The sequence below is a fragment of the Rhinatrema bivittatum genome, chromosome 17 (genome assembly GCF_901001135.1).
Source record: "Rhinatrema bivittatum chromosome 17, aRhiBiv1.1, whole genome shotgun sequence".
Taxonomy (NCBI): domain Eukaryota; kingdom Metazoa; phylum Chordata; class Amphibia; order Gymnophiona; family Rhinatrematidae; genus Rhinatrema; species Rhinatrema bivittatum.
In genome coordinates this window covers 6,552,401-6,578,545 of record NC_042631.1, presented here as the reverse complement: position 1 = coordinate 6,578,545, position 26,145 = coordinate 6,552,401, and the positions used below count along the sequence as shown (strand labels likewise).

Sequence of the window (26,145 nt, the reverse complement as noted above, 5' to 3'; positions counted from 1 at the left end):
AGAGGATGTGGTTAGTGCAGTTAGTGTAGCTGGGTTCAAAAAAGTCTTGGATAAGTTCTTGGGGGAGAAGTCCATTAACGGCTATTAATCAAGTTTACTTAGGGAATAGCCACTGCTATTAATTGCACCAGTAGCGTGGGATCTGCTTAGTGTTTGGGCCAAACCAGGTTCTTGTGGCCTGGTTTGGCCTCTGTTGGAAACAGGATGCTGGGCTTGATGGACCCTTGGTCTGACCCAGCATGGCAATTTCTTATGTTCTTATGTTCTTGTGTAGCAAGAATTATCCAGTCTGCATGAGGTGGAGAGATTGCGGATGGTGGAAGACCAGTAGCAGTAATAATGGAAGAATTTTAACAGAAAAAAGTAAAACAAAACAGGTTCTGAATGTTACTTTTACTTCTGCTCCCTGCAGAGTTATTTTGCATCACATAACACAATCAGTGCATTCACCCCAAACGCAGCACAATAAAACGCTCCCTTCCCTTGCTTAGTTTGTTTTGGAAACTCTTGAAAGATGACTTAATTCCCGTACGACTGTATATTAAGTGCAGAAGTTTCTAGAAGCCCTCGTGTGGCCCGAAGGATTGTCACCACCTAGAAACCTTTCTGAAACAATGCCTTGCGTTCAGCAATACCAGAACCTGGTTTTTCTGAGAACCACAGCTTCCTTTTAAGTGATCAATGACTCGCAGCCCAGCGGGCATTAAGCAGGGCGTGTAGGAAGCTGAATGCAACATGGCAGCGTCACACCAAAGAGTGCCCAGGAGGTGCAGCTGAGTCCTGGGATCAAAATCCGCCCCCTCCCAGCTTAGTCGTGGCCATCCTGATGGTGGAAGGAGTTTGATGCACGCTCGCATGATGCTGCTTTACAGATCACTAAAGAGGACGCTTTGAGGGCAATTTTGATAGCCCTGGGTAAAATAGCCATTTCCCAGCATAAACTGGCTTAAAGGTCAAAGCATTGTTCCACCACATGCACGCTTTTTAGCCACATTCAGAGGTGGCGGTCCGTTCATTTCCGATGATAAGCTGCAAATATTCCTGGGTGCTCTGTGCCCACAGCAAGTTACAGGGCGAATGCATGCACGTGGTTCCTGGAGCATAAGAAGTTCCCATGGACAGTTTGAAAATTGTCCCCTTCAGCCATTTAGTGATGTTCTTAGAGTGAACACCTAAAACACCTACGGTACCTGCTTTGAAGAGCCGAAAGGCGGAATATAAATAGGTAAATGACCAGCTTTTAGAAAAAGTGGCCTTTTCTTCACAGAAAGCATGAAGAACTTGCCCCGTAACTGAAGACTCCTAGAGAGGGGCTTTGAAAGGGTGAAGGCTTGGGCCCTTCAGAAATCTGCCCGCTCTCCGCTTGCTTCTCCGCACAGGGAGGGCTTAGCCGTTACGTGCATAGACCGATGCATGTGTGAGGAAGAAGGACCCACAGGAGCAGGGCTGTGCACAGGTTTTTTGGCAACTCAGTTTTCAAAGGGTATAATTTTCCCTGAAAATTGATGTAAAATCTGAAAGTTGCCCTCCTAGGAACTATTCAAGTCTCATTGGCTGCTCTTTTTCTGACGTCGTACTCCATGCACCAGCTAATAAGACCGATGAGACCCCCAGTGAGGCTGTTTTGATCTCAGCTGTGTGTGTGTGTCTTGGAGGAAGCTGTTGCTGCTCCCAGGTGGTGGCTGCATGCTGTTTATGTGCTTTCTGGGGAGGGGCTGCTTGAGTCCCTTGTGACCCTGAAGGGTTGCTTTTCGGTCACAGTCCGTTTGACAGCATCTGCTGTGTCTTTTTTTTTTTCCTTTCCTTATCCAGTGTTGCGTCACGTGTGCTCTCCTTCCCTGTTCTAGCCCCCTAGAAGGCTGGGTTTAGCTGGTGTGGCCCTTGAATGCACAATCTCAGCAGCCATTAGACTCTTTGGCTGCAGCCATCATCTTCCCAACCTTCCCGCAGGAGAGGCGTCAGACATTCGGCCCTCGTGTCGAACCACTCACCGTTCACCCTGAGACTTCGTGTTGAGTCAGCTGAAGACACAATCATGTGTGTGAGCTTTCAAGGTCACCTTGGACCCTTCAGACTGGTGCTTTGCTAGTCAGAAATTTGATACAAAATCTGACCTCCGTGACTTTACTTATCTGTTGTAACTCCCTCTCTGTGTCTCATAACCGCTGAGTGCTGTACAAGTATTAAAGAAGTAGCTGATAGCAAAGAGCAGAGTTGCGGCTAGGAGCTGGACTAACTGGAGGCCATTGCTAGCCAGCATGTTAGAGCTTTGATAAAACATTTAACTAACTTGGACTCAGTGGGGGCAAACAAATGTGCAGGGAGGACCCTGCAGTGGTTTTGTACAAATTGTGCTCACCATCAGCCCTAGTGATTATTGGATCCCTTTCTCTAATCTGTTTTACAGCAAATATTTGATTTTCAGTTCTTCCAGCCGCTGAATGCAGGAGGAATGACTCTTTAAAGCCTTCCATTCCTGTTCGGCTGAAAAATATGAATCCTGGGGGCTTTTACACTGCTGCTTTGTAGGTCTCTTCTCCTTTCGCTTTATGGCTCCTGTTTTTTTCATCTTGGGACAGGCTGCGGCCCCCACTGGCATGATTATTGCTGTCACTAGAAGCTGTATGTTGTGGCAGGTGAAATGAACACATGCCTTGAGATCCAGCTGAATGCGCACAACATTCAGATACAAAGAGTCTGGGCAGCAAAGCCTCTCAGCCGTGGAGGAATAATATTTTTCTTGTAAATGGTCAGCTGAGCAGAAAATGGAACAAACAGGAAATATTTAGCTCCAGGAGATCAAGGCACATCCAGTTTTTGTGTGTCGCAGAGAAACAAAAATAAGTCAAAACTTTATACAATAGTCAAGGAAGAAGTTTCGTGATGGATTTCAAATGGCATATTTTCCAACAGGCCTCGGGCTGCTGTTTCTTTTCAGTTGAGATCTCCGAGCGTGGTTTGTGTTGGAACAGAGGGCTGGTGCTCAGAAATTCAAGTTCATGGTCCTCTGGGGCCATCCTGACAGGGTGTGGATCCTGGGGCAAATCAGCTAGTCCATAACTAAAGACTTGTATAAAATCTGGAAATGCACAGCTATATTACTGTTGCCTTCCAGCAAAGAATAGCAGGGGGTCACCAGTCTCTGGATTGATGGCTGTTGCCCAAATTACAGAAACCAATTGTCCATGTCAGCGTGACATAGTATAGGACCCTGTGACCCAGGCATTTTCCCCATAGACACCAAATGGAAGAAAAGCCTTTGTATGTGGCCACACCGTGTGCTCCTGTTGGACGTAGTTGGCAGTGCTGCCTTGTGGTTATGTGGAAGACTTTTCTGCACAGCTGGACAGCTGTAGATCGCTCTTCGTAGAGCCCCGGTCACTAAAAGTCCTGTTATATGATGCTTTTTTGTGCCAAAGGCATAAAAGAGGAGGAAGATCCTTATGGAAGCTTGGCCCATCGAGACTTATTTCATCTTAAACTTTTTATTTGATATCTGAAGGATAATAAGAAAGTACCTTTCTGAGTCTGCTTCTCTAATGCCTCTGGTGTTGGGTTGCAGATGGGAACTTATATGCACATCTGCCTCAAATGGACAACTCTTAGCTGGGCAGACTGGATGGGCCGTTTAGGTCTTTATCTGCCGTCATGTTCTCTGTTACAATATGTGATCTCAGGAACACATCTTTCCCTGTACGTACCAGGATCAGTCCAGGACACCTGGGTTGTGACTCCGCACCAGTAGATGGAGACAGACTAAAACTTGTGGGCGGAGCCATATATGCCCCTGTGCCAGTCACAGCCCCTCAGTCTTACTCTGTCTCCAGTAGATGGTGCAGGTCTGGTCACAGTCCTGTCTGACCTGATTCTGGTGGTTAGTCAGGTTTTGAATTTTGGGCTAGTTTTTTGTTAGGCCTAGTTGTTTTATGCTAAATTGGGGTTTTGTTTTTCTTTTAATCCTTCGTCCCGGGTGCCCTGCCTCCCAGGGGGGTTGAGAGGTCCTGAGGGGACTACCCTCCCCCGGTTGAGGCCGCTGCCAGGGTCGAGGACCCGGCTGGTCTAGTGGCAGCGTCAGGGGTGACACCGGGGAGCCCGGTTCACTCACCCCTGCAGGACTAGGGCTCCAGGACCCGGGACAGCGGCCAGCGTCAGCGTTTAAAAAAAAAAAAAAAAAAAAAATTTGTTTCTGTTTTTATTTTGTTGCGGCCGGCTTTCCGTTGCTTAGGCGTCGCTGATCCTTCGTTTTTCACGCGGGGGGGCGCCGCTGGCAGGGGGGAAGGTCGCCGAATTCGTTTTTTATTAATTTGACGCGCGCCTCAGTTTTTGTCTTCTCGCAGTCGCCGGCATGCCGCGCGGTTCTCCCTCTAAGGCCTGCGGATCGGCGCGCGCGCGTTGGTCCCGAGAGGGCCTCTGCTCGGCCTGCGTCCCGGGCGGTGAAGGAACGTCCGGGGCATCGCGAGGGGCTCGGGCCTGGAGCGCGCATTCGCGGTTCTCCCTCTAAGGCCTGCGGATCGGCGCTCGCGCGTTGGTCCCGGGAGGGCCTCTGCTCGGCCTGCGTCCCGGGCGGTGAAGGAACGTCCGGGGCATCGCGAGGGGCTCGGGCCCGGAGCGCGCGTTCGCCGCCGCGAGGGGTAGGCCAATTAGATAGGCCTCAGGACATGTTCCCGCTCACGTGGGAGTGGCGGCCATTTTGGCCACCGGCAGGGAATTCACGCGGTCCGCGGCTGGCGATTCCGCTCTACCTCCCGTGTTATCCCCACAGCGGGGCGCGGCGGGAGGGGTCGTCGCGGAGGGGCTTCGGCCCCGGGGGGATTCCGGGGCCGATTCGTCTGACTCAGGTTCGTTTTCGGAGGATTTTCGCGGTTTTGCTGCGCAAGGTACTTATATACAAGCGTAGCACGCGCTCCCGAGGGGGGGGCTCTGAGGAGGGCCCCCACCAGGCCCCACCAAGTAAGCACAAGGCAAAAAAAAAGACCGCGGTGCGCGCCCGGGAGCCCTCACGAGGGAAACAGCGGCCCTGGGGCGTACCTCAGGAGTCAGATTCCGAAGATTCCTCCACGGTGGATACTGCTGATCCCGAAGAGCCCCCGAGGGGGGCCGAGGCGACGGGGGCGGATGACGCTGCCCAGCCTGTCGCGGGAAAAGGCACACAGGCGGCGGACGGGGATGTCCCCAAGGTAGTCCGCCTGTTCCGCAGAGAGCAGCTATCGCCACTCATCCCGGCCATCCTCCAGGAGCTGGGGATAGAGGCTCCACCCGTGGTGGTCCGCCAGGAGGCCAATATGGATCCAGTTCTGCTAGGTCTCACGGGACCGGCGGTGGTTTTTCCTTTTCATTTTTTCTTCGGATATATATATTTTTTCCGGGAGTGGGATACCCCGTAGTTAGGGTTGAAAGTCAGCAAAGCCATGGATAAGCTCTACCCGCTCCCGGAGGAGGCGCTGGAGCTTCTTCTACTTCCAAATGTGGATTCAGCGGTCTCCGCGGTGACGAAAAGGTCCACTATCCCGGTCACGGGGACGGCGGCCCTTCGGGATATACAATACAGGAAGCTAGAGGTGCAGCTCAAGAGGATATATTATCCGCCCTAGGGGTGCGGGCCGCAATCTGCACTAACTTCGCCGTGCGAGCTATTTACGCTGGGCCCAGGTCCTTCAGGCGAATGCGGGCCTCTCTGCAGAAGAGACGTCTCAGGCTGATAGTTGGGAGGCGGCAATAGCTTATGGAGCTGACGCCCTCCACGACCTTCTGCGCACCTCGGCTAGGTCCATGGTGGCAGCAGTTTCGGCGCGCCGTTTCCTGTGGCTGCGCAACTGGGCGGCGGTTGACTCTTCCAAGGCCCATCTGGGTTCGTTACCTTTCAAGGGGAAGTTGTTGTTCGGTAAGGAGTTGGATGATTTGATGATTTCTCTGGGAGAGAACAGGGCATTCAAGCTGCCCGAGGATAGGACCAGAGTGCGGTCCTCTTTTCCGGCCAGGTCCCGGTTTCGGAGGCCCAGGAAATCGCGCCCTCACAGATCCGACGGACCTTCGTATAGGCATCTCCTTCCCGGAACACTCAGTGGCAGCAGTCCTTTCGTGGGAAACGTTACGGGAGGCAAGCTGGAGCCCTGGTGGGTGCGGGGTCCAAGCCCTCCCAATGAAGTCCGGCCGGTAATGGACCAAGGTGACGTCGGATCAGTGGGTCCTCAACGTGATAAGACGCGGCTACGAGTTAGATTTTGCTCGCATCCCAGCGGACAACTTCCTGGTCTCGCCTGGCAAGGCCTCCGGGAAGAGGGCGGCGGTGTTGGACACCATCCGTCGGCTGGAAAGCTTGGGGGCTATGTCCCCCGTCCCTGTCGATCGGCGCGGCACGGGCCGTTACTCCATTTACTTCGTGGTTCCCAAGAAGGACGACTCTTCAAGGCCAATTCTGGACCTGACAGGAGTACACAGATGTCTTCAAGTTCCCCACTTCAAAATGGAAACGATTCGGTCAGTTATCGCTTCGGTGCGTCCGGGCGAATTTCTGGCTTCCCTGGATCTCACGGAGGCGTACCTTCACGTGGGCATTCAGCCATCGTGCCAGCAGTTTCTGTGGTTCTACCAGTTTCGGGCGCTCCCATTTGGCCTTGCAACGGTGCCTCGAACATTCGAACATTCACAAAAGTGATGGTGGTAGTGGCGGCGCAGCTGCGACGAGAAGGTCTCCTGGTTCATCCTTACCTAGACGATTGGCTGATTCGGGCGAAGTCCGAGAGTCAGTGTCGACAGGCGGTGGACAGAGTCCTCCAGCTCTTGCAGCCCCTGGGCTGGGTGGTCGATTGCCACAAGGGTCATTTGGACCCCACTCAGTCCTTGGCATATCTGGGGGCCTTATTCGACACGGATCTGGGCAAAGTAGTCCTCTCTCAAGTTCGGATAGGCAAGCTGCAATCTCAGGGGAGGCGTCTGTTGTCTCTTCACCGTCCGCGAGTCTGCGATTACCTGACGGTGTTGGGGTCTAGGGCTTCAACGCTCGCGTTGGTACCCTGGGTGTTCGCTCGCCTGCACGGTCCAGTCTTCTTTGGTGGCTGGATCCAAGTCATCTGTCCTGTGGCGTCTCCCTTCTCGGTCCAGAATGGTCGGTGGTGACCACGGATGCCGGTCTCCCCGGCTGGGGAGCAGTTTGCCTTGGGAAGTCGGTACAAGGCTTTTGGTCAGAATCACAGGCTCAGTGGTCCATCAACCGCCTCGAGACCAGAGCGGTCCGTCTGGCTCTCCAAGCCTTCCTACCATTGGTGCGGGGACAGGCGGTCCGGGTACTGTCGGACAACGCCACCAGGGTCGACAACGTACAGGCGGATTTTCTCAGCAGGCATCGTCTAGATCCCGGAGAGTGGGAATTGGTGGACGAAGCGTTTCTCCTCATCTGCAGGACGTGGGGAGTTCCCCACATGGATCTGATGGCCCTGTGGCACAACGCGAAGGCTCCGCGTTTTTTAAAGTCGGCGTCGAGAGACGGGAGCAGAGGGCGTCGATGCGTTGGTGCTTCCTTGGCCGACGGATGTGCTGCTGTAGGTGTTTCCCCCATGGCCAATGATCGGCAAGATTCTGCGGCGCATAAAATTGCACCCGTCCAACGTGGTCATGGTGGCACCGGAGTGGCCACGCCGTCCATGGTTCGCAGACCTCATTCAGTTGTCGGTGGCGGCTTCCCCTCGTCTTCGGGGATTCGCGGGGCTGCTTCATCAGGGCCCCGTCTGTTTGGAGGATGCGGATCACTTCTGTCTCGCAGCATGATTTTGAGAGGACTCGGTTGAAGAGAAAAGGTTACGCAGACGCGGTTATTGCTACGCTACTGAGATCCCGGAAGCAGTCTATGTCCCTGGCCTAGGTCAGGGTATGGGAAGTTTTTGAGGATTGGTGTGTGACGCGAGGTTTGGATCTCCCCTACCGTGGTGGTCCCTGATATTCTGGCTTTCCTCCAGGCGGGACTGGCCAGAGGATTGGCGTGCAGTTCCCTACGGGTCCAAGTGGCGGCACTTGGTTGTTTGCGGGGGAAGGTCGGTGGATCCTTCCTGACTCTTCACCCGGATATAGCCCGTTTCCTGAAGGGGGCTAAACATCTCCGTCCTCCTTTGCGTCCTCCCTGTCCGGTTTGGAATCTCAATTGGGTTCTTTCGGCCTTATGTTCGGCACCGTTTGAGCCTTTGCAGCGCTCTACTGTCAAAGATCTCACGTTAAAGACCGTGTTTCTGGTGGCGATTTCTTCGGCTCGCCGTATCTCGGAATTGCTGGCATTGTCCTGTAGGGAGCCGTTCTTGCGAATCTCCGACACAGGCGTTTCCTTGCGGACTGTCCCTTCCTTTCTTCCTAGGGTCGTCTCGGCTTTCATTTGAACCAATCCGTTGAACTTCCCGCTTTCGCGGTCGGGGAGTCGTCGGATCCGAAATCAAGGGATTTACGGAAGCTGGATGTGCGGAGGGCCCTCCTTCGCTATCTGGAGGTCACTAATCCTTTTCGGGTAGCGGATCCTCTGTTTGTCCTCCTTTCCGGCCCCAGGAAGGGTGCTGCAGCATCTCGTACGACGAGCGCTCGTTGGCTTAAAGAGGCCATAGGCTCAGCGTACATGATACGGGGACAGCCTCCGCAGGTGGATCTTCGGGCTCATTCGACAAGGTCTCACGCTGCGTCTTGGGCGGAGGCTTCTCAGGTGTCGCCTCAAGAGATTTGTAGGGCGGCTACCTGGAAGTCATTGCTTACCTTCGTCCGACATTACCGTCTGGATGTTCAGGCCGCTGAGGCCGGAGGTTTTGGGGAGAGGGTACTCCGAGCGGGACTCTCTGCTTCCCACCCTCGGTAAGTTGGCTCTGGTACATCCCAGGTGTCCTGGACTGATCCTGGTACGTACAGGGAAAGGAAAATTAGTTTCTTACCTGATAATTTTCGTTCCTGTAGTACCAAGGATCAGTCCAGGATCCCGCCCGCAGTACTATGCTAAAGTAACGGAGAGTCCGCTCATCGTTCTTTCTGTACGCTCACTGCTTGTTCGCTCTCCCGGTTGGGAAGTCTGGTTCCTACAGGAGTTGGCATTGTTTCCGGTTAATTAGCAAGTTTTGTTAGTTAGCTATGGTTGCCTACTTGGGTTTCTACTTTGACATTACGTATGACTGAGGGGCTGTGACTGGCACAGGGGCATATATGGCTCCGCCCACAAGTTTTAGTCTGTCTCCATCTACTGGTGCGGAGTCACAACCCAGGTGTCCTGGACTGATCCTTGGTACTACAGGAACGAAAATTATCAGGTAAGAAACTAATTTTCCTTTCCGTTTTGTAATCTGGATAGTTATGGGGATGAGTGAGTAACTGGTCCTGAAATCAAAGGTGAAGGAAGAGCGTGCTCCTGCAGAAATCTTCCTAAAGCCTTCAGAAATAAAAATCTGATTTTGTTCAGAGCTGGATGAATAGAGCCAAGATCAAAAAGGGACCTGAAATGGCCACCGTGAAAAAATAGTAGTGGGAGAAAACGAATAAAGGCCGAGATGAAACCTTTGTATGAGTGGATGTGGCAGACGCATGAACACGGGCAATTAATGAAAGCTTGAAAGGATCCCAGGCTCGGCGTAATGCTGACAGCTGACTTTTCTGATATCTCAGTGGTACAGAAAGGACTTTGCGTTTTGTGTGTTTGACCAGCGAGAAAGCCTGTGCAATGGATGGGGTAAGGATCTAGGAGTGTGAAGTCATTCAGAGAGTCAAGCCTTAGGGAAAAATCCAGAATCTTCCATTTCTCTGTCATAACTCTGCAGCCCATCAGCAGTGAGATCCAGTGCGCATTATCTGACAGATGCCTGCCGAACAAGCAGTTTTCATTGAAAAAGAAAATCAAAATCACAATTCTAAAATGTTTTTTCTTTGGGTATTTTTTAAAAGTGGAAGTTCCCTTATCAGCAGACTCCAGTAGCATGTAGCTTCCTTCCCTGATATTAAATGTGTGTGCCTTTGGCACTTCTGACAGCGGGAACTAGGGTGTACACATCTCTTCTCCTCTGTCTTCCTGCATCACCTGCTTTTTTTCCTTTCTTCTCTCTCTCTTGTATTTCAGTTAGCAAGCACTAGATGGGCCCTGCTTTAATATTTGGATTCCAGTTCATGTATGCAAAAGGATGGCCTATAACCTCTGGGAAGGTGTCCTTTCACCATGGCTGTTTACTTGATAGCCAGTGACCTGCTGTAGTGCAAGGCCCTCCCCATGGTCGGTGATTTGGAGGGCCGTATTATAAATGAGTGGTCAGTCTTTCTCCAGCACATTCTGTACAGCATCACTGCCAGGTAACACACCTTGCTTTTCTCTCTTTGTATTGTAGGTGAGTCGGAGCCCCGAGACAGGACATGCAAAGGAGAATCCGTGGAAGAAGCGCAGGCAGCTCCCAAGCCAGTGGTTACGGGCGGAGAGACAGCTGCTTCTGGAAATGGCACACACTGTTCACTGGCTGACTCTCTGCCGGCTCCGGACGAGGACCAGGTGGTTACGCAAATGCGCAATGGAAATATGTGCTTTAGTTAAGGATGAAGGCGCAACCCTAATGGTTTAGGGTCACAAGTCTGTGCCCATGTGCTTGGGATACGAGACACTACACAAGCCACGGCGGAGGACTTCTCTGAGGGGAGCATTGTAAAGACATCGTGGCCTTGACGGTCACAAGGGGGCCCCTATCGGTTGACGCCGCATGTTGCACTTGCGGCAGTCTGACCCCCCCTTCTTTCCCCAGCAGAAGACTCTTCTGTAGCGCCTTACTCAGGCAGTCTCTACGTTTATTTAAAAGATTTATAATTCTGCTCCCTCCAAAGGTCGGGGTGGGTACAAGCAATAAAATATAGAGTAATATGTGGTGGGAGCCCTCTCTTTCCTCCTCCCTTGGTCTCTGATTTTCTCTCCCCTCTCTCTGGGTCTAACGTCCCACGAATCTCGTTACCTTGCAGCTTGTGCTCGTTGAAGGCTCGACAGCTGGCGCCTGCCACAAACTGCGACCTCCAGGAAGAGTGAGGGTGAGCGTTCATTTCATGATTCTCCTCGGGGCAGGCAGAAGCACACCAATATATTTATATATTTATATATTTGGAGGGGGGAGTGGGCCCGACAGTTTCCCCTAGGTCCTTTGGGCTTTCAGCTCAGTTGAAACTATAATTGTGATCCGGTGCCATAAGCCTTCATCCAAAAGTACCCGAGAAACGTTTCCTTATTTTATATCCCCTCCCGGGCCTTTCTGTGACGGGGGTCATGCATGTGTGCTCCCTCCGGAGGCTTGCAGTCAAGGCCCCCAAATCCATTAAGGTTTGCCGTGTCCTTCGAGTCTCCAACAATGGCAGAGCCCAAAGTGGTGGCTTTTCCCAAATCTCCCTCCAGGAGCTCCTCCAGTCCCTGAGCACATCCTCTGCTGGTTTCATGGGGCGTCCCCTAGTCCTAGGGGAAATAAGCTCTCCCACTCTACGCCTGAGTTTATAAAGCTGCGGGTCAGAGAGCCCTAACCCGTTTAGCCTCTCCTCATAGGGGCGCCGTTCCCTGCTCGTTATCATTTTTGTTGCCCTCCTAGTTTCTCTGTATCTTTCTTCAGATCGGGCGAGCAGAGCTGCACACAATACTCAAGGTGTTGCCCTTGCACACTGACTCCCACCAGGGACTGTGAGTGCTGCCTCTCCAGCATTTCATACCAATAATGTAATCCACACAGAAGCCACATTGACTTGTATCGATGGCAGAGGAGGCTGGAAAAAGCCTTTTCTTGTCCTGTTCTTCCCTTGTCCTCAGGACTGCGAGTGCAGTGGGGAAATGGACAATATTCCTTTTCTTTAGTTTGGGAGCCATGCCTGTGCTTGGCGGGCGTACAATAGGTTTGTAGGTCCTTATTGTTAGACGATGACAGATATCGTCTCGCAGCCTGAGCGCTCTTTAGCTTATGGGACGACAGTGCTAGAGTGTAGGGGCTGTGAAGGATTTCACTTATAATGTTTATTGTCCCAGCCCTTCAGAGGTTTTGATGCATCACTTTCCTGTGTCCTTTTTCTAGGTGGATAACTACTTGAATCTGGAAGATTTTAGATTGGATGACGGAAGTGGTTGGAAGAGAATTGCCGCTAATGGTAGGCTTCTCACCACATGTTTGCTTTACATATTTGGTTTGCTTGCCTAACACTCTCCCTTACCCCAAGCCTTGACAGTTCCTCTCGAGTTAATGTGGAAAACCTCATGTATAGGATTGTGAAACCCTGAGTGGTAAAGCGGGGTCTCAATGGGCAAATCCCACCTTCCAGGCTGACCTGAATGGTCACAAAAAGTGGTGACCCGCGTACTGTACTGAGGTTAATCATTGTAGCAAGGAAGTCCCGATAAGAAGGGAAGGCCTGGATGTGATATCTTCCCCGGCGGTCCTAGCTTCCTCTGGTCAGCACCTGCTGTACAGTCCCCTCACTCAGCCCCAAGCTGGGACTGTTTTCTGTCTCGTGGACTGGAAGGCAGTTACTGCTTTTTGCAGGCTTTCCCTGCTGATGAAGCTTTTTAACTGCAATCTGATGTTTATTGTTAGGTAATGTTTGCTTTTTAACTTTGTTGTATTCTTGGAGGTTCATATTCAGCGTTGTTTGGCGGGAGGGAAACCCCTGCTGCGCTGGCCGGCCCTGCGATAGATCTGGCTAAAAACCTATCCAGAGAGCTGGCGGGGGAATTCCAGGGTGGAGGCTGAATATGGACCTCTGTGCTCGCCCCCATTAATGGCCCATGCTAATGACATATAAATGAATTTTGCATTAATTTGCGAGCGTTAACATGGATGTTATTGCAGAACTGTAACCACACCTTCTTGAGGTGCAGTTAATATTTTTGCATTAAGAGATTTGTGTTCACGTTTGTGTGCTTTAGTGCACATTATTTTTCCTGGTGCTAATAGGTAATGAGCTGTTTTGCATAGATTTGCATACATTGCCTCGTTAGCATAGGCTTTTGCATGAAAACTCTTCTGAGCTAATTAATGAGTATTAAAAGCACCGTTATCGTGTATAAATAAGAACATTTTTCTGTCCTGCATGTGGAAGCCTTCACCAGGTGGGGTCGGGTTGGAGGAGGCAACAATAAGCGTAATTTTGGATTCTCAGAACTGTGTGCATAGTTTTGGCCGGATAAAGTATCAGTGGAAAAAGCAACGTAAATCCCTACGAGTCCTTTTCCCTTGGGAGCTTTTCAAAGGGAAAGTACGCGTAGACTTTAAAAATTGGGGCAGAAGCACCGGTGAGCTGTTTGCCCACGTGCACAGTTTTGAAAATTGTCCCTAACATGTTTCTGTTGGGCCTCTGAGTGTTAGGCGCATCGCTGATCCCATCCAGCAGGGGCTGGTGTGGACAGGATGCAGGACAGACTTCAGTAATGCATCAGCTTAGAAGGCGATCCGGGCAGTAGCAACCGATGTACATGCAAAAGCATCTTGGCTTTCAACATCAAGGCTTACTTCATTAACTCTCCCTATAAGCATTGCCACTGGCAACATCCAGGGCACTTCTGCTACTAATTAATCACCTCCACAGAGAACTTAATTAGCGGCTTAATTAGGATCATTATCTGCTAGTCCTGCGGGAGGTGTTGACAGGGATTCTGCAAATCCTGCAGCTCTCCTGGAATCTCCCATGGAGAAAGGAGCTTCTCAGGACGCCATCGTGTCTTTCTCTCTGAACTAAGCTCTCGATTAAAGGTGATCAGTGAAAGCCATGTTGCCCAGCTAGGTTCTTTTACTTAATGTCACACACGTAACTCGCTTTCCTTCTAGCATGTTGGGTGTGCTTAAGACTGAAACATATTTGTTTCATTAAAACAGCAGTTTCGGGGCCATAAATGAAGATATTCCAAATATTTTGTTACAATTTTGGATGTTAGTGAGAATATTTACTCTGTAAAGTAATCTTGCTAATTTTTTTAAATTGCAGGGCTTAGAAAACCGTGCTGGAATAGTGTAGTGCAGCGGTGGTTTTCTGCCAGCTCCCCCTTGGAGCCCACCGATAGACCTGAGCCGTTATTTTATTTAGAAAATGATCCTAGTTTTCTTGCAGGCTTTCAGTGAGGTGTCAGCACAATGAATATTTATGAGCTATATTTGCACACATTTGGTTCATTTGTGTATGAAACGGACTTGGATGGGACATCTTGGTATAGAGGGTGGATATAGCACAAACAGCTGAAAACTGGACCACGAGGGGGAGGTGGGGGAATGATATGCACACCTTTTATTCCAAAGAATCATCAGAAAATATAAGAACAAAGGATTCAATTGTATTAAAAGCAGGCAAATGAATAGTTTGAGCGGTGTTGCTAGTGCTGTGTGATATGAATGACGCTAACATATCTCAGTGCTCAGGGGAAGTTGGACCGACTTTTACAGTGGGGGGGTTTGACTCGTGTGTAACGGAAGCGCAAACCCCTGTCGGGATATTCTGCTTGGATCGAGGAAAGCAGGCTCCTCCTGGCTTTGTACGTTTCAGATGCTCCCCGTGTGCGAGCTTGCACTGTCTTCCAAATGCTGCAGAGAATGCACTTTCTGATATTTGCCTGCGTGACCGCCTTAGGTAAAGTTGTAGGTTGGAAGGGAACTTTCTTCGGGGGCTGAGACCCTGAGTGCCAGGCCTACATGGGCACTGGTGCCCTCTGCCCTGCAGGCTGAGCTCATCTCCTCCGCTCCAAAGGATAGGTCTGAAACAGCACAGGCCGGTCGCCCACTCTGCACTGGGGATGAGGTAAAATGCCAGTGTTATGTTATTACAGGTGCTGCAAATTATTTTTCTCTGGTATCGGATGTTATTCAGTGTTTTCCATTATTCCTTGCAATCAAGCTTGTATGGAGAGTACAAGCCACAGAATGAATGCATTTCAGAGCTGTTATCTTGTGCTTGCTGAGTGAGGGGGGGGGGGGGGCACAGATGTGCCATGAGAAATGCTTGGAAGATTGTATGGATAACCCTGCCCACGATTTTTGTGGTACGGAGATGTAAGTCAGAAAATGTTGTTTTGGACAGACTCAGAACTGCTTCCAGGAGAAGTGGAGGAAGAAGACAGCCATTACTTGCCCTCCTGTTCCCAGTGCACCCAGCTGAAGATCAGAACAGGGGGCCCCTGCAACGCACCAAGCAGCACAGCGCTGGAGGTAGGAGGCCACGTTGACTGTATTTGGGCATTGTTTTTAGATAATCCAGGGGAGATTTGATTGAATTGTTTTCATCTTAGATTTTTTTTCCTTCAGTAAGGAGGGAATGAGCTGACGACACTGTGCGGGTGGATGTGCCCAGACGTACCGTCCTCCGTGGGTCTGGCTGCTACTGTGCAGTCAGGCCTGTTACACGAGGAAGTCCTCTGTGAAGGCAAATAACAGAACTGTGTTTGAAAAGGGCTGGCTCGTGGGCTATGCAGTGTATCAGTCCGTGGTGGCACCCCAGTTTCCATGCAGTGTATCAGTCCGTGGTGGCACCCCAGTTTCCATGCAGTGTATCAGTCCGCGGTGGCACCCCAGTTTCCATGCAGTGTATCAGTCCGTGGTGGCACCCAGTATCCATGCAGTGTATCAGTCCGTGGTGGCACCCCAGTTTCCATGCAGTGTATCAGTCCGTGGTGGCACCCAGTATCCATGCAGTGTATCAGTCCGTGGTGGCACCCCAGTTTCCATGCAGTGTATCAGTCCGTGGTGGCACCCCAGTTTCCATGCAGTGTATCAGTCCGTGGTGGCACCCCAGTTTCCATGCAGTGTATTAGTCCGTGGTGGCTTCCCGGTTTCCATGCAGTGTATCAGTCCGTGGTGGCACCCGGTTTCCATGCAATGTATCAGTCCGTGGTGGCACCCCAGTTTCCATGCAATGTATCAGTCCGTGGTGGCACCCCAGTTTCCATGCAGTGTATCTGTCCGTGGTGGCACTCCAGTTACCATGCAGTGTATCAGTCCGTGGTGGCACTCCAGTTACCATGCAGTGTATCAGTCCGTGGTGGCACCCCAGTTACCATGCAGTGTATCAGTCCGTGGTGGCACTCCAGTTACCATGCAGTGTATCTGTCCGTGGTGGCACCCCAGTTTCCATGCAGTGTATCTGTCCGTGGTGGCACTCCAGTTACCATGCAGTGTATCAGTCCGTGGTGGCTTCCCGGTTTCCATGCAGTGTATCAGTCCGTGGTGGCACCCCAGTTACCATGCAGTGTATCAGTCCGTGGTGGCACTCCAGTTACCATGCAGTGTATCAGTCCGTGGTGGCACTCCAGTTACCATGCAGTGTATCAGTCCGTGGTGGCACTCCAGTTACCATGCAGTGTATCAGTCCGTGGTGGCACCCCGGTTTCCATGCAGTGTATCAGTCCGTGGTGGCACCCCAATTTCCATGCAGGACTGCTGTAGAGGGGCACCTGCTGCTGCCCCTGATTGTGACAGGTCACTGGGATAACTGCACCTGTAGCCCGACCCAGTGTGTGTCAGCTCTTATGTTTTATGTTAGCCTTATTTTATTCTGGTAGAGCAATCTTCAGCAAGGAGGAGGATGATGGAGATGGTAACTTTCAAACCGGGGCGTGCGTTGGCCCCAGGGGCGTAGCTATTTTATAACTTGTGCGCGTTATAAATTAGGATGTCCATGCGCAAATGTGCCTGCTTTTCTTTATTTTTTAACTTACACGTAATCAATAGCAGAAGTAAAGTTACGTGACCGGGGGCCTCGGCGTGGGCCAGTGCGAGTTAAGCATTTATGCGCACATCTCTGGTTCACATCCTGAAACGCCCATGCCCCACCCCTCCCCATATCTCGCTGGCTTTTAAATTCCTCTCGGCGCACGCAAGCCTGATTTATTTGCGCATCCCTAATTAATGGGTGTGCCCAGCTTTTAACATTCACCTCTTAGTTTGCAAACCAAATTGTACAGATTATGGCAAATTCCTGATTATTGATATTCGTCAATCCAGACAGTCTGGCTCACAATTTTCAGAATTTTGTTTTTTCAGAGATTTCATTTTCTTTAGAATTTTTGCCATGGCTTTTAGTCTCAAACTTAATAATGTGATTCAAGCGATGTACAAATGTAGGTGTCTTCTTCCTATGGGCAGAACAAAACACGAATCTTCTAGAAATTTTTTAATTTAAGTTCAAAAGCTCAGCTTCTCCAGGTTTGCTTATCCGTGAACGCCTCCTGATCCTAAGCCCTTGAATGCATGGCAGATGCTAAGGATTAGCATGGGAACCCCTGAAGAACTGGGACTCGTAATGCACAATTGGCTAAGTAGGAGGAGATTCCCCCATAACCCCTGTGGTGCACTTTTACTAGTGTTGCTGCTTTAACCAGGGATCCTTGTTTTACCCTTTGTACTCTGCCTCCAACTTTGTGACGGTTGTGGATAAAAAAAAAAAATCCTTTTTAAATCAATAAAACTAAAGTAAATAATCCAGACCCCTGCGTCTTGCTTGAAGAGGGGGCAGTATTTTATTTGGATGAACTTTTGCGGAAAGTACCTCGAGTTCATCTTTGGAACGAGCCACAGAATCTCGAATGTTTGCCCCAGTTACTGTTCTGCAGCAAAGGCTTGTAAAGCTTCGGCTGTCTTTTCTTTACTGTCTGCCTGTGAACCTGTTGGAAGAATTTATTTTCACTGGGCAGCGATCGAGAAGGTCAGGCCGTGATCCTATCAAGAAAGCCGAGCACGTCCGTGCTAAGACTCTGATAGCAGACAATGCATGTGAAATGCACGTGCTTCATTATTCCCACAGCCGAGGAGCTTTAAAAACCTTCTTTTTAAAATGGCCTTTAAATGACAATTAAGCTGGTTGTCTGAACAGTGGGCCACGAAGGAAGCCCTTACTTCTGCCAAGATAAAAACCCGAAAGATGTGTCCAGGAGCCAGTTAGCATGCGTATCTTCTGAGGGCTAACACATGTTAATAAATCCGATAGCCCTGGAGTCTGCAACCTTTCCCCACCGCGTCCTCCAGGGATAAACTTGGAGCCTGCATATTTGCATTTTGTGTTTCAAATCGGGGAAGAGCCACTTAGCCCTGCATGAGTTGCAGTGGATGAAATGTTGCACAGAATACAGAGGAATGGTCCATAAATTGTGCGTGCTCATTTACTGTGTCCCAGCCTGCACGGTAATATCCAAGCACACGCCGAACGTGACGCCTGCGCTGTTTATTAATAGACCTTCTCCTGCTTCCCAAATTTAGGGCATTTTATATCCAACGTTGCTTTGCAAACAGCCTGCGGTTAAATGCTCCTGTTATTAATATCAGCATTTAGTACGTTGGTTGTTTTTTATTTGGTTGAGGTTGGCTGCGTGGGGCTATGAATGCAAATGATCTTCCTCCAGCGTTGCTTTTGCCAAATAAATCACAGAGGTAATTTTACGAAAAGGAGAGTTCTGTAATAAAGTAACTCTTCCCAGAAAGCTTCTGCAATTACTGGTTGTTGAATTAGATACTGGATCTAAGATCAAGACCGTTCTCCAAGCACCCAAGTTATTAAAAAAAAATTAAACCAAAACCCTGTCCCCCCTGCATCCTCGCAGCCTGATCAGCTGACTGCATTTTTGGCCTGAATTTACTGTGGGTGAAAGGGGGCAAGGCTGAGAGAGAGGCCCTGGCTCCCTATGGGGGCACCCGCTGGGATTAACAGCGAGCAGCTGGCCTGTAGCGCTGACTGAGACCCTTGCAGTCACTACAGTAAGTCAGGTTTTGGATGGCTTCCCGAGGGGCTGATAGTGTGGCGCGGGATTCAGATGAATGGGCGTTCGGATTGATGGCTGCTGATTCAGGCCTGCCTTCCACTTACTTTCTTGGGGTCAGGAAGCAGCGTTGGGTTTTTTTTTTTTTATAACCTGATGAACATAATTCAGTTTCACAGGTTTTGTTTTGGGTTTTTTTTTTTTTTCACCTCTTCCTCTGAGTCGCCACAAGTGATCACCCAGACGTGGCGAGCTCAGGATTTCAACCTGCAACTTTCTGGCTTCCAGCCAGGACCCTGCCGCTTTGCTGAGGACAGTAGGACACCCCTTTCTGCTTTAGCCTGGGCGCTCATTTCCTTTCTCCCTAGCTTCACTCTGCTTTTTTTTTTGTTTGGGCTGGGATCTGGTGTCGAGTCTTCCCCGCTGAAGAACAGCAGAGGCTACACTACCTCTGTCTTTATCTTCATGTCTGCACCAAAAGCAGGCAGCAGAATGCCGATAGTAACATGATTTTTACATGCTGACCAAAGTAGTTAAATCCAGAACCTTTTTATGTGGCCTCCCTGTTAAGGACTTGCTGAAAAACCTGAATTATTTTCACTTCTATTCAGACTTTTCTGGTTCTTAGCTTCTATTAATGCGACTTTTTCTCCCCTTGCCTCAGCTGCCAGGTGATGTGGTTCAGCCCTTTTCGCTGGATGAGGAGTTTGATTACGACAATGTGGGACTAACCCCCAAGTTCTCGGAAGCCGAGGTGAAGGTTATGATGGAAGCGTCAAGGCTGCAGAGCCCGAGAACCGTGCAGTCGCAGTCAGAAGAATTTCCAGACTCGGAGGCCTAACCGGCGCTTGTGCGATTCACGTTTGTGTTCCGCTGAAATTTGCGATAAAGAAGAGGGATGGAGAAGCAGCCGCCATTTCACTTCAGCCAGCGCCATCCTGGATTGCAGAGGATGTTCTGCACGTGCGTTTCCTGCTGCCGAGGCATTGTGTATCGGAAAGTAATCGTTGACATAAAATATCTTTAAAAATGTTATGGCTTCTAGTGCAGTGTGCCTGACCGAGGTGTCATGAACTAGTCCTCCGTGATCTGACAAAACAGGGCAGCGTTAGCTGCTGCCTCTGCCTGGATGATGAACGTCTGAGTCTGATTGGCTTATCCCCATCGACTGACTAGCAAACCAACCGATTATTTTTGTTAGTTTTCTAAGAGAAGTAACTTGATAGTATTTTTGCAGGCATGTCCGTAAAACCAGTAATAACCTCAGAGTTCAGTATTTTCTCTGAAAAAAAAAAAAGCAGTTTCACTCAATGCACAATAAAGCTCTGGAATTTGTTGCCAGAGGATGTGGTTAGTGCAGTTAGTGTAGCTGGGTTCAAAAAAAGGTTTGGATAAGTTCTTGGAGGAGAAGTCCCTTAACGGCTATTATTCAAATTTACTTAGGGAATAGCCACTGCTATTAATTGCATCAGTAGCATGGGATCTTCTTAGTGTTTGGGTAATTGCCAGGTTCTTGTGGCCTGGTTTTGGCCTCTGTTGGAAACAGGATGCTGGGCTTGATGGACCCTTGGTCTGACCCAGCATGGCAATTTCTTATGTTCTTATTAAGATCATTTGGCTTCAACTCTTTGAGCAAATTATTAAGAGTGAATAGAACAGACCTGCTGGAGACCCATTCTGACTCGAGTTGAGTTAGAGTAGGGTCCATATAAGGGCATCTGGTGCTTTTCTGCCCCTCTTACCATGGCCTGGCCATAGCCTTTTTTCCAGTGACCCCGGCCAGACAAACTGGACGTCTGTAGTGTTCACCTCAGGAGTTCTAATGAAAATGAACTGTCCTGTCGCTGAAACCGATACCCCCACAATTTACATCCTGAGCTTTCATCTACTGACTCTTGAGAAAGCTCTTTCAGCCGTGTAGGAGCTGCCTGTGAAACAGACAGATGTTGCCAGTTGTGCTCACTGCTCCCTAAGGGACCTGGACAGATGTTCCTCTGTAGCTGCAGGGACCTCGGGCCACATCATCCTAATTTTAATGAAAGGCCAGGAGCTGAGCCCCCCCCTGCTTTTGATTCAGGAGTGAAGTTGCTGCTTTCCCAGTTTAATTAAACATTTAAAGCAATGAGAACCCATCCCACCAAAGAACTTGCTTTCCTTCCATGAGTGGGAAAGGAAGGGACCACATCTGCTGTGTGGGGAAGCTGGTTAGGTGGGAGAATCTCATTTTCTTGGAGTCAGAGCTTCAAGAGGCCTAACACAGGAACGAGAAAATCACAAATGTCTGCATTTTCCCATTTACAACGTGATGCCTCTTTCTGTTTTTTTTTTCTCTCATTTCTTCTGTAGTGATTTGAGCTGTGAGCTGGCATTGGAGAAGAAAAGGGTTAGCGAGAACTCGGCTGCTTTGAAATGCCAGGGTGCAAGGTCAGGCCTGTTAAGCCCCATTTGTTCAGTAATAAGCGAGCAGTGATATATGGTGCTAGGCAGCGAAGATGAGGCAATTTCATAGCAAAGGTTGCAGTCAAGGCTGCAACATCATTTAAGAAGTTTGGTTGGAAGGCTGTGTATTTCAGTATTGTGGCCATTAATTATAACTTAACGAGCCTCTGTGTGGTCTGATCCCTGTGCACTACCCTGCAGTTTTTGCTTTTCCAAGTAATCATGGCCTGCTATTTATTGCCTGCTCCTGCAGAGACAATGCTCCATCCTTTTATTTCTGGCTATGTTACTATCTCTGGATTGAAGCTAGCAGCAGCAGCGTTTTCAGATTTCCTTTCTGCAACGCATCATAATATCTCGTGTAGTTTTTGTGCTGTTGTGAGTATTTGCATGAATGTGCATCACCAGTCCAGAATCGAAGGCCGATGTCTGCAAACAGGAGCTGGAGCAGGGCAGGAGGAAACTGCCAAGGAACACAAAAAAAACCCAAAACAGCTGGGGTTGAGCAATCTGAGATAGTGGATTCCTTGTCTAGTGGTTCTCATAAACAAAATGTTGTCAGTCTGGGGGTCGCATCTACAGGGTGGAGGTTTGGGCAGGTTTGTTTATAACCAGAATGCCCTTGCCACAGTGATTGCCTCCACAGGATGGACCCGCATGTATGTCATTTGCTTCCAAGGTTTTGACGAGTTCACGAGAGTCATGCCATCGTGTTTAGCTTTATGTGACCATGGTCTGTGCAAAATTTCACCGCACATATGATGTGAACGACATTTATCATGCGTGCGGACTTGCACAATAAAACACAGTTTCTCATTTGTGGGGATCCCTACTGTAACATCGCATCTTTTGTTGACGTTTCCTGCCACCAGTGAACGTTATGATATCTATCACCGTCTCTTTTTGATGCTCCAAGATATCACCACCTCCAAAATATGTGCATTTTCAACCAGTGCAGTAATAAATATTTAATTCCAAATATTAAAGCATGCTCCAAGCAAAGGTAATGTACTTGGCTACACCAAAATGGGGTCCGTGTCCTCCAAAGCTGGCAGAATTGTATGACTTGTCCCCCTGTGTGCTCATCCCTGTTATCCTACCATGAGTCGGGTGTGCCTTGCGATCATCAGGCCTGCCACCTCTAGGCTGGGAGGAGGAGAGGTGTTCTGCGCATTGGCTAAGCTGAAGCACAGTGAGTTAAAGTGCTTTCCTGTGCCTAGGCTTGCCAGAGACTCACTGGCCTGCTGCGAGTACTGGCAGGTCAGGGGTGGCCAACTCCACAAACAAGCCAGGTTTTCAGGGCATCCACAATGACTATGCAGGCACTGCTTCCGTCGTGTGCAAATCTCTCTCATGCATATTCATTGTGGCTGTCCTGAAAACCTGGCCTGTTTGTGGCTCTTGAGGACCGGAGTTGACCACCCCTGCACTAGATGAAGTTTCCTCCCGGAGGAACATCTAAATCAAGTTTTTGTAGTGAGCAAAGAAGAGTAGAAAGTCAGTCTGCACCTGAAGCCTGGTTCAAAGCTTGTGTCTTCTAAGCATGATGCCAGCGCAGGTGCACGAGAGCTGGCGTGTTACGTGGCCTCACAGAGGAAACCTGTCCTGTCTCTCACTCTCTCACTGATACCAAACCGGCCTGTTGGCTGGTATTTGATGCCCAGCCTTAGCTTTTCCCACCGTCATTTTCATAGGGTATTAAGGAAACAAATCAGATCTTGTTAATGCTGATTGTACAACGAGCACTGACTTTTAGAGTTTGCCCTGGGGCATGGTGCAGCAGTGACAGAAGTTCAGCGTGTGCACCTTCTTATCAGGAGGGAGCTTCATCTTAACGAGCTGTCATACACTAGGACTTTCCAGGAAGAGGGATAACCAGGAGTGCACATTCTTACTTCAGTCCTAAGCAGACACAGAAAGGACGCTGCTCCTAGTGGTATTTGTTATATGGAGAGTACCCTTGGTGTGCAAGGTAGTATTGAACCCTGGTCATTTTGTGTCATTAAACCCCAGTTACCATAAAGACATAAGGGGGATTATGTTGACTATAGCGCAGTCACTGCATGAAGATCTTCCCATATGCCAACAAGAGCTGATTGACTCCCCTCTATATTTCTCTCTGCTCCATCCTTTGGGGGTGATGGGATCCTAAATGTTTGAACTGCATATTGCAGAAACAAAAAGCAAAGCTCAGCAAATGGGAGCATTCCCATGTGAGTAGAACTGCCAGCTTATGCCGCTATCACATTTTGTTTGGGGGGTGGGATTGCTTTGCACAGGCATATCCATGACATCCCAGCGTTGGGAGTCCATCACTGCGCCTGCTTCTTGCTCAGCACTTTGTGCCATTGGCATAGAGGGCAATGTGGAGCCCGTTTCTGTCCCACCTGGAGTGCAACGTTGCCTGCGTACAGGAGACGGAACCGAGAGATTTGGGAAAACACCAGAGCCCATGGGGTCGAGGGGACAGACGTGGCTGAGGCTGGGTACGTGTGCACCCCTGGCTGCACTCCCCTTGGGGGATGTCTTTCTCTGCCTGCCAGGTGGTAACATTTTAAGTCGGAAGATTGCTCAGGTAGTACATGAAAGGCGAGGAAAGCCGGCATCCAGATCGTGTCAGTAGCCCTGCACCGCAGAGATGGGCGCTTGTGATAAGGGGGGCATTCCCACCACGCTGGGCTTTGCTGTGGCTGACTGACGGTTGACACAGGTGGGCGTGAGGTGCTGCCTGTGTGATGAGAGCCCTCATCCAGGGAGCCCAGCGTTTTGCTGATTGGCTGCTCCTCCGATCCAGTGCACTGCAGCTGAAATGTTACCAGGTGTCAGAAGCTTGCTTGTCCTTTACTAGAGGCTGCTGAAAGTGGTGAAATGGGTGTTTGTGTGTTCTTGTCAGTTTGAGGTGTCGCCTGTTGTTTGTGGAAGGCAGGTGTGAAGCACCAGTGGACCAGAAAAGGCCTTGGAACTGCAGTACTTTCTGCTTATCCTTGGCACACATGCTTTTATTTATTTATGCATGCTTTTAACCCACTGGTCTATGAAAAATTCCCTCCAAAGCAGCGTACGATACAAAATTTCCAAACAATGCAATACACAACTAGTAAATCAACCAGCAAATGCAGTACATAAAAATAACGAATTGTGTAATAAATAAATTTCACTAAGCAAAAACAATGGCTAATCCATAAAACAGAAATAAAAAAAAAAAATACCTCCTAGCAGCGATCTTCCTGAAAAAAGCAGGTGGTGAAACAATAACAGGTTACGCTCACTTCTGACTTGTAATGAAATGGAATTCCACAGCCCTGGCAATGACCTGGTAAATGAGCTTTCAGCTTCTACTGCAGACAAAGATGGAGCCTGAAGCCTAGCCTCCTTGCCCAAGGGCAGTGCCCTTGAAGGGATGTAACACTGCAAGATAAAAAGGAGCTAGCTGACCCCTATAAGGACTTAAAAGCCAGCGTTATAACTTTAAACTAGGAGTGAAAAACAAGTGGAAGCCAATGCAGGAATCTGAGAATGGGAGTGATACTGTCGGAGCATTTCTTAAATGTCACCAGATGGGCAGCTGTGGTTTTTTTTTACCAGCTGAAGATAGTATAGTATAAGCTGTTTGTTTGGGAGGCTCAAATAGAAAGCATTGAAGAAGTCGGTACTAGAAAGAACTCGGGCGTGAAGGACCATGTTACACAAGGTGAGATCTAGGAAAGGCCCAAGCTGCTGCATAAGATGTATTTTCTTTGAGACCATATCCCGCTGCAGATCCCCATAGTAAATGCAGAATCTAAAATCACACCGAGGCCACAGACCTGTTGGAATGACAGTTCCAGACACAGGAGGATCTCTCCTTCACGTTTTTTCAGCTTCGCCTACAATTTATTAGCTCGCATCCATAACTCTACAGCTTGCAAGCAGCTATTCATTTCCTCTGTTGTTTCAGCAAGATTAGGGTCACTTGAATAAAAAAGCTGAATATCATCAGCATGAAAATAATAAGATAAACTAGAAATGTGAAATGATGTCTCCCAGTGGCTGCAAATAAACATTAAAAAGTAAAAGGGACATTACTGCATCATGGGGGACTCCCTGTTGTAATAAACGGGTTTGTATAAATATTGTCCCATAAAATTTGTTGCATGCGATCAGAAAAAAAAAAAGACTGAATCTAACTTAAGCCTATGCCCCCAACCTCCTCGCACGATGGATGAATCGTAAAAGCCAGAGAACAGGTCTAACAGGACAAGGATATCAGATTTTCCTTTGTCGAAAATGTGACGAAAATTATCCATTAAAGAAAGAAGCAAGGTCTCCGTTCCACAAACTGGGTTAAACCTGGATTGGAATGGATGCAGAAAGCTACATTCCAGCAGATGTTCCTGTAATTGGCTCGCCACCACATGTTCTGTGAGCTTAACGATATATTGCAAATTTGAAATTGGGCTATAGTTTTCTAATATGTTGGCATTCAGTTTTGCCTTCTTTAGCGCTGAACATAAGAACATAAAACATGCCATACTGGGTCAGACTAAGGGACCATCAAGCCCAGCATCCTGTTTCCAACAGTGGCCATTCCAGGCCATAAGAATCTGGCAAGTACCTGGCAAGGACCCAAACATTAAATAAATCTCAAGCTACTGTTGTTTATTAATTAATAGCAGTTTATGGATTTTTCCTTTAGGAACTTATCCAAACCTTTTTTAAACCCAGTTATACTAACTTCCATAACCACATCCTCTGGCAATGAATTCCAGAGCTTAACTATGCGCTGAGTGAAAAAAAATATTCTCCGATTTGTTTTAAATGAGCTACTTGCTAACTTCATGGAGTGGTCCCTAATCTTTCTGTTATCTGAGAGAGTAAATAACTGATTTACATTAACCTGTTCAAGTCCTTTCATGATTTTGTAGACCTCTATCATATCCCCCCCTCAGTCATCCTTTCTCCAAAAATGAACAGCCCTAACCTCCTTAGCCTTTCCTTATAGGGGAGCCGTTCCATGCCCTTTATCATTTTGGTTGCCATTC

At 49.1% G+C, this 26,145-nt stretch overlaps 1 protein-coding gene across 1 annotated transcript in view; it reads left to right on the top strand.

Annotated features, from left to right (window-relative positions):
• Window positions 1–19,717, top strand: part of C17H11orf74 (chromosome 17 C11orf74 homolog) — a 30,625-nt gene extending 10,908 nt beyond the window's left edge. The window contains exons 3-7 of the mRNA XM_029583052.1: window positions 10,332–10,489; window positions 10,948–11,013; window positions 12,033–12,105; window positions 15,019–15,146; window positions 19,350–19,717. Of these exons, the coding sequence (XP_029438912.1) occupies window positions 10,332–10,489; window positions 10,948–11,013; window positions 12,033–12,105; window positions 15,019–15,146; window positions 19,350–19,526 (602 nt within the window). The 3' untranslated portion in view covers window positions 19,527–19,717. The remainder of the gene's footprint in view (window positions 1–10,331; window positions 10,490–10,947; window positions 11,014–12,032; window positions 12,106–15,018; window positions 15,147–19,349) is intronic.
• Window positions 19,718–26,145: the final 6,428 nt, after the last annotated feature.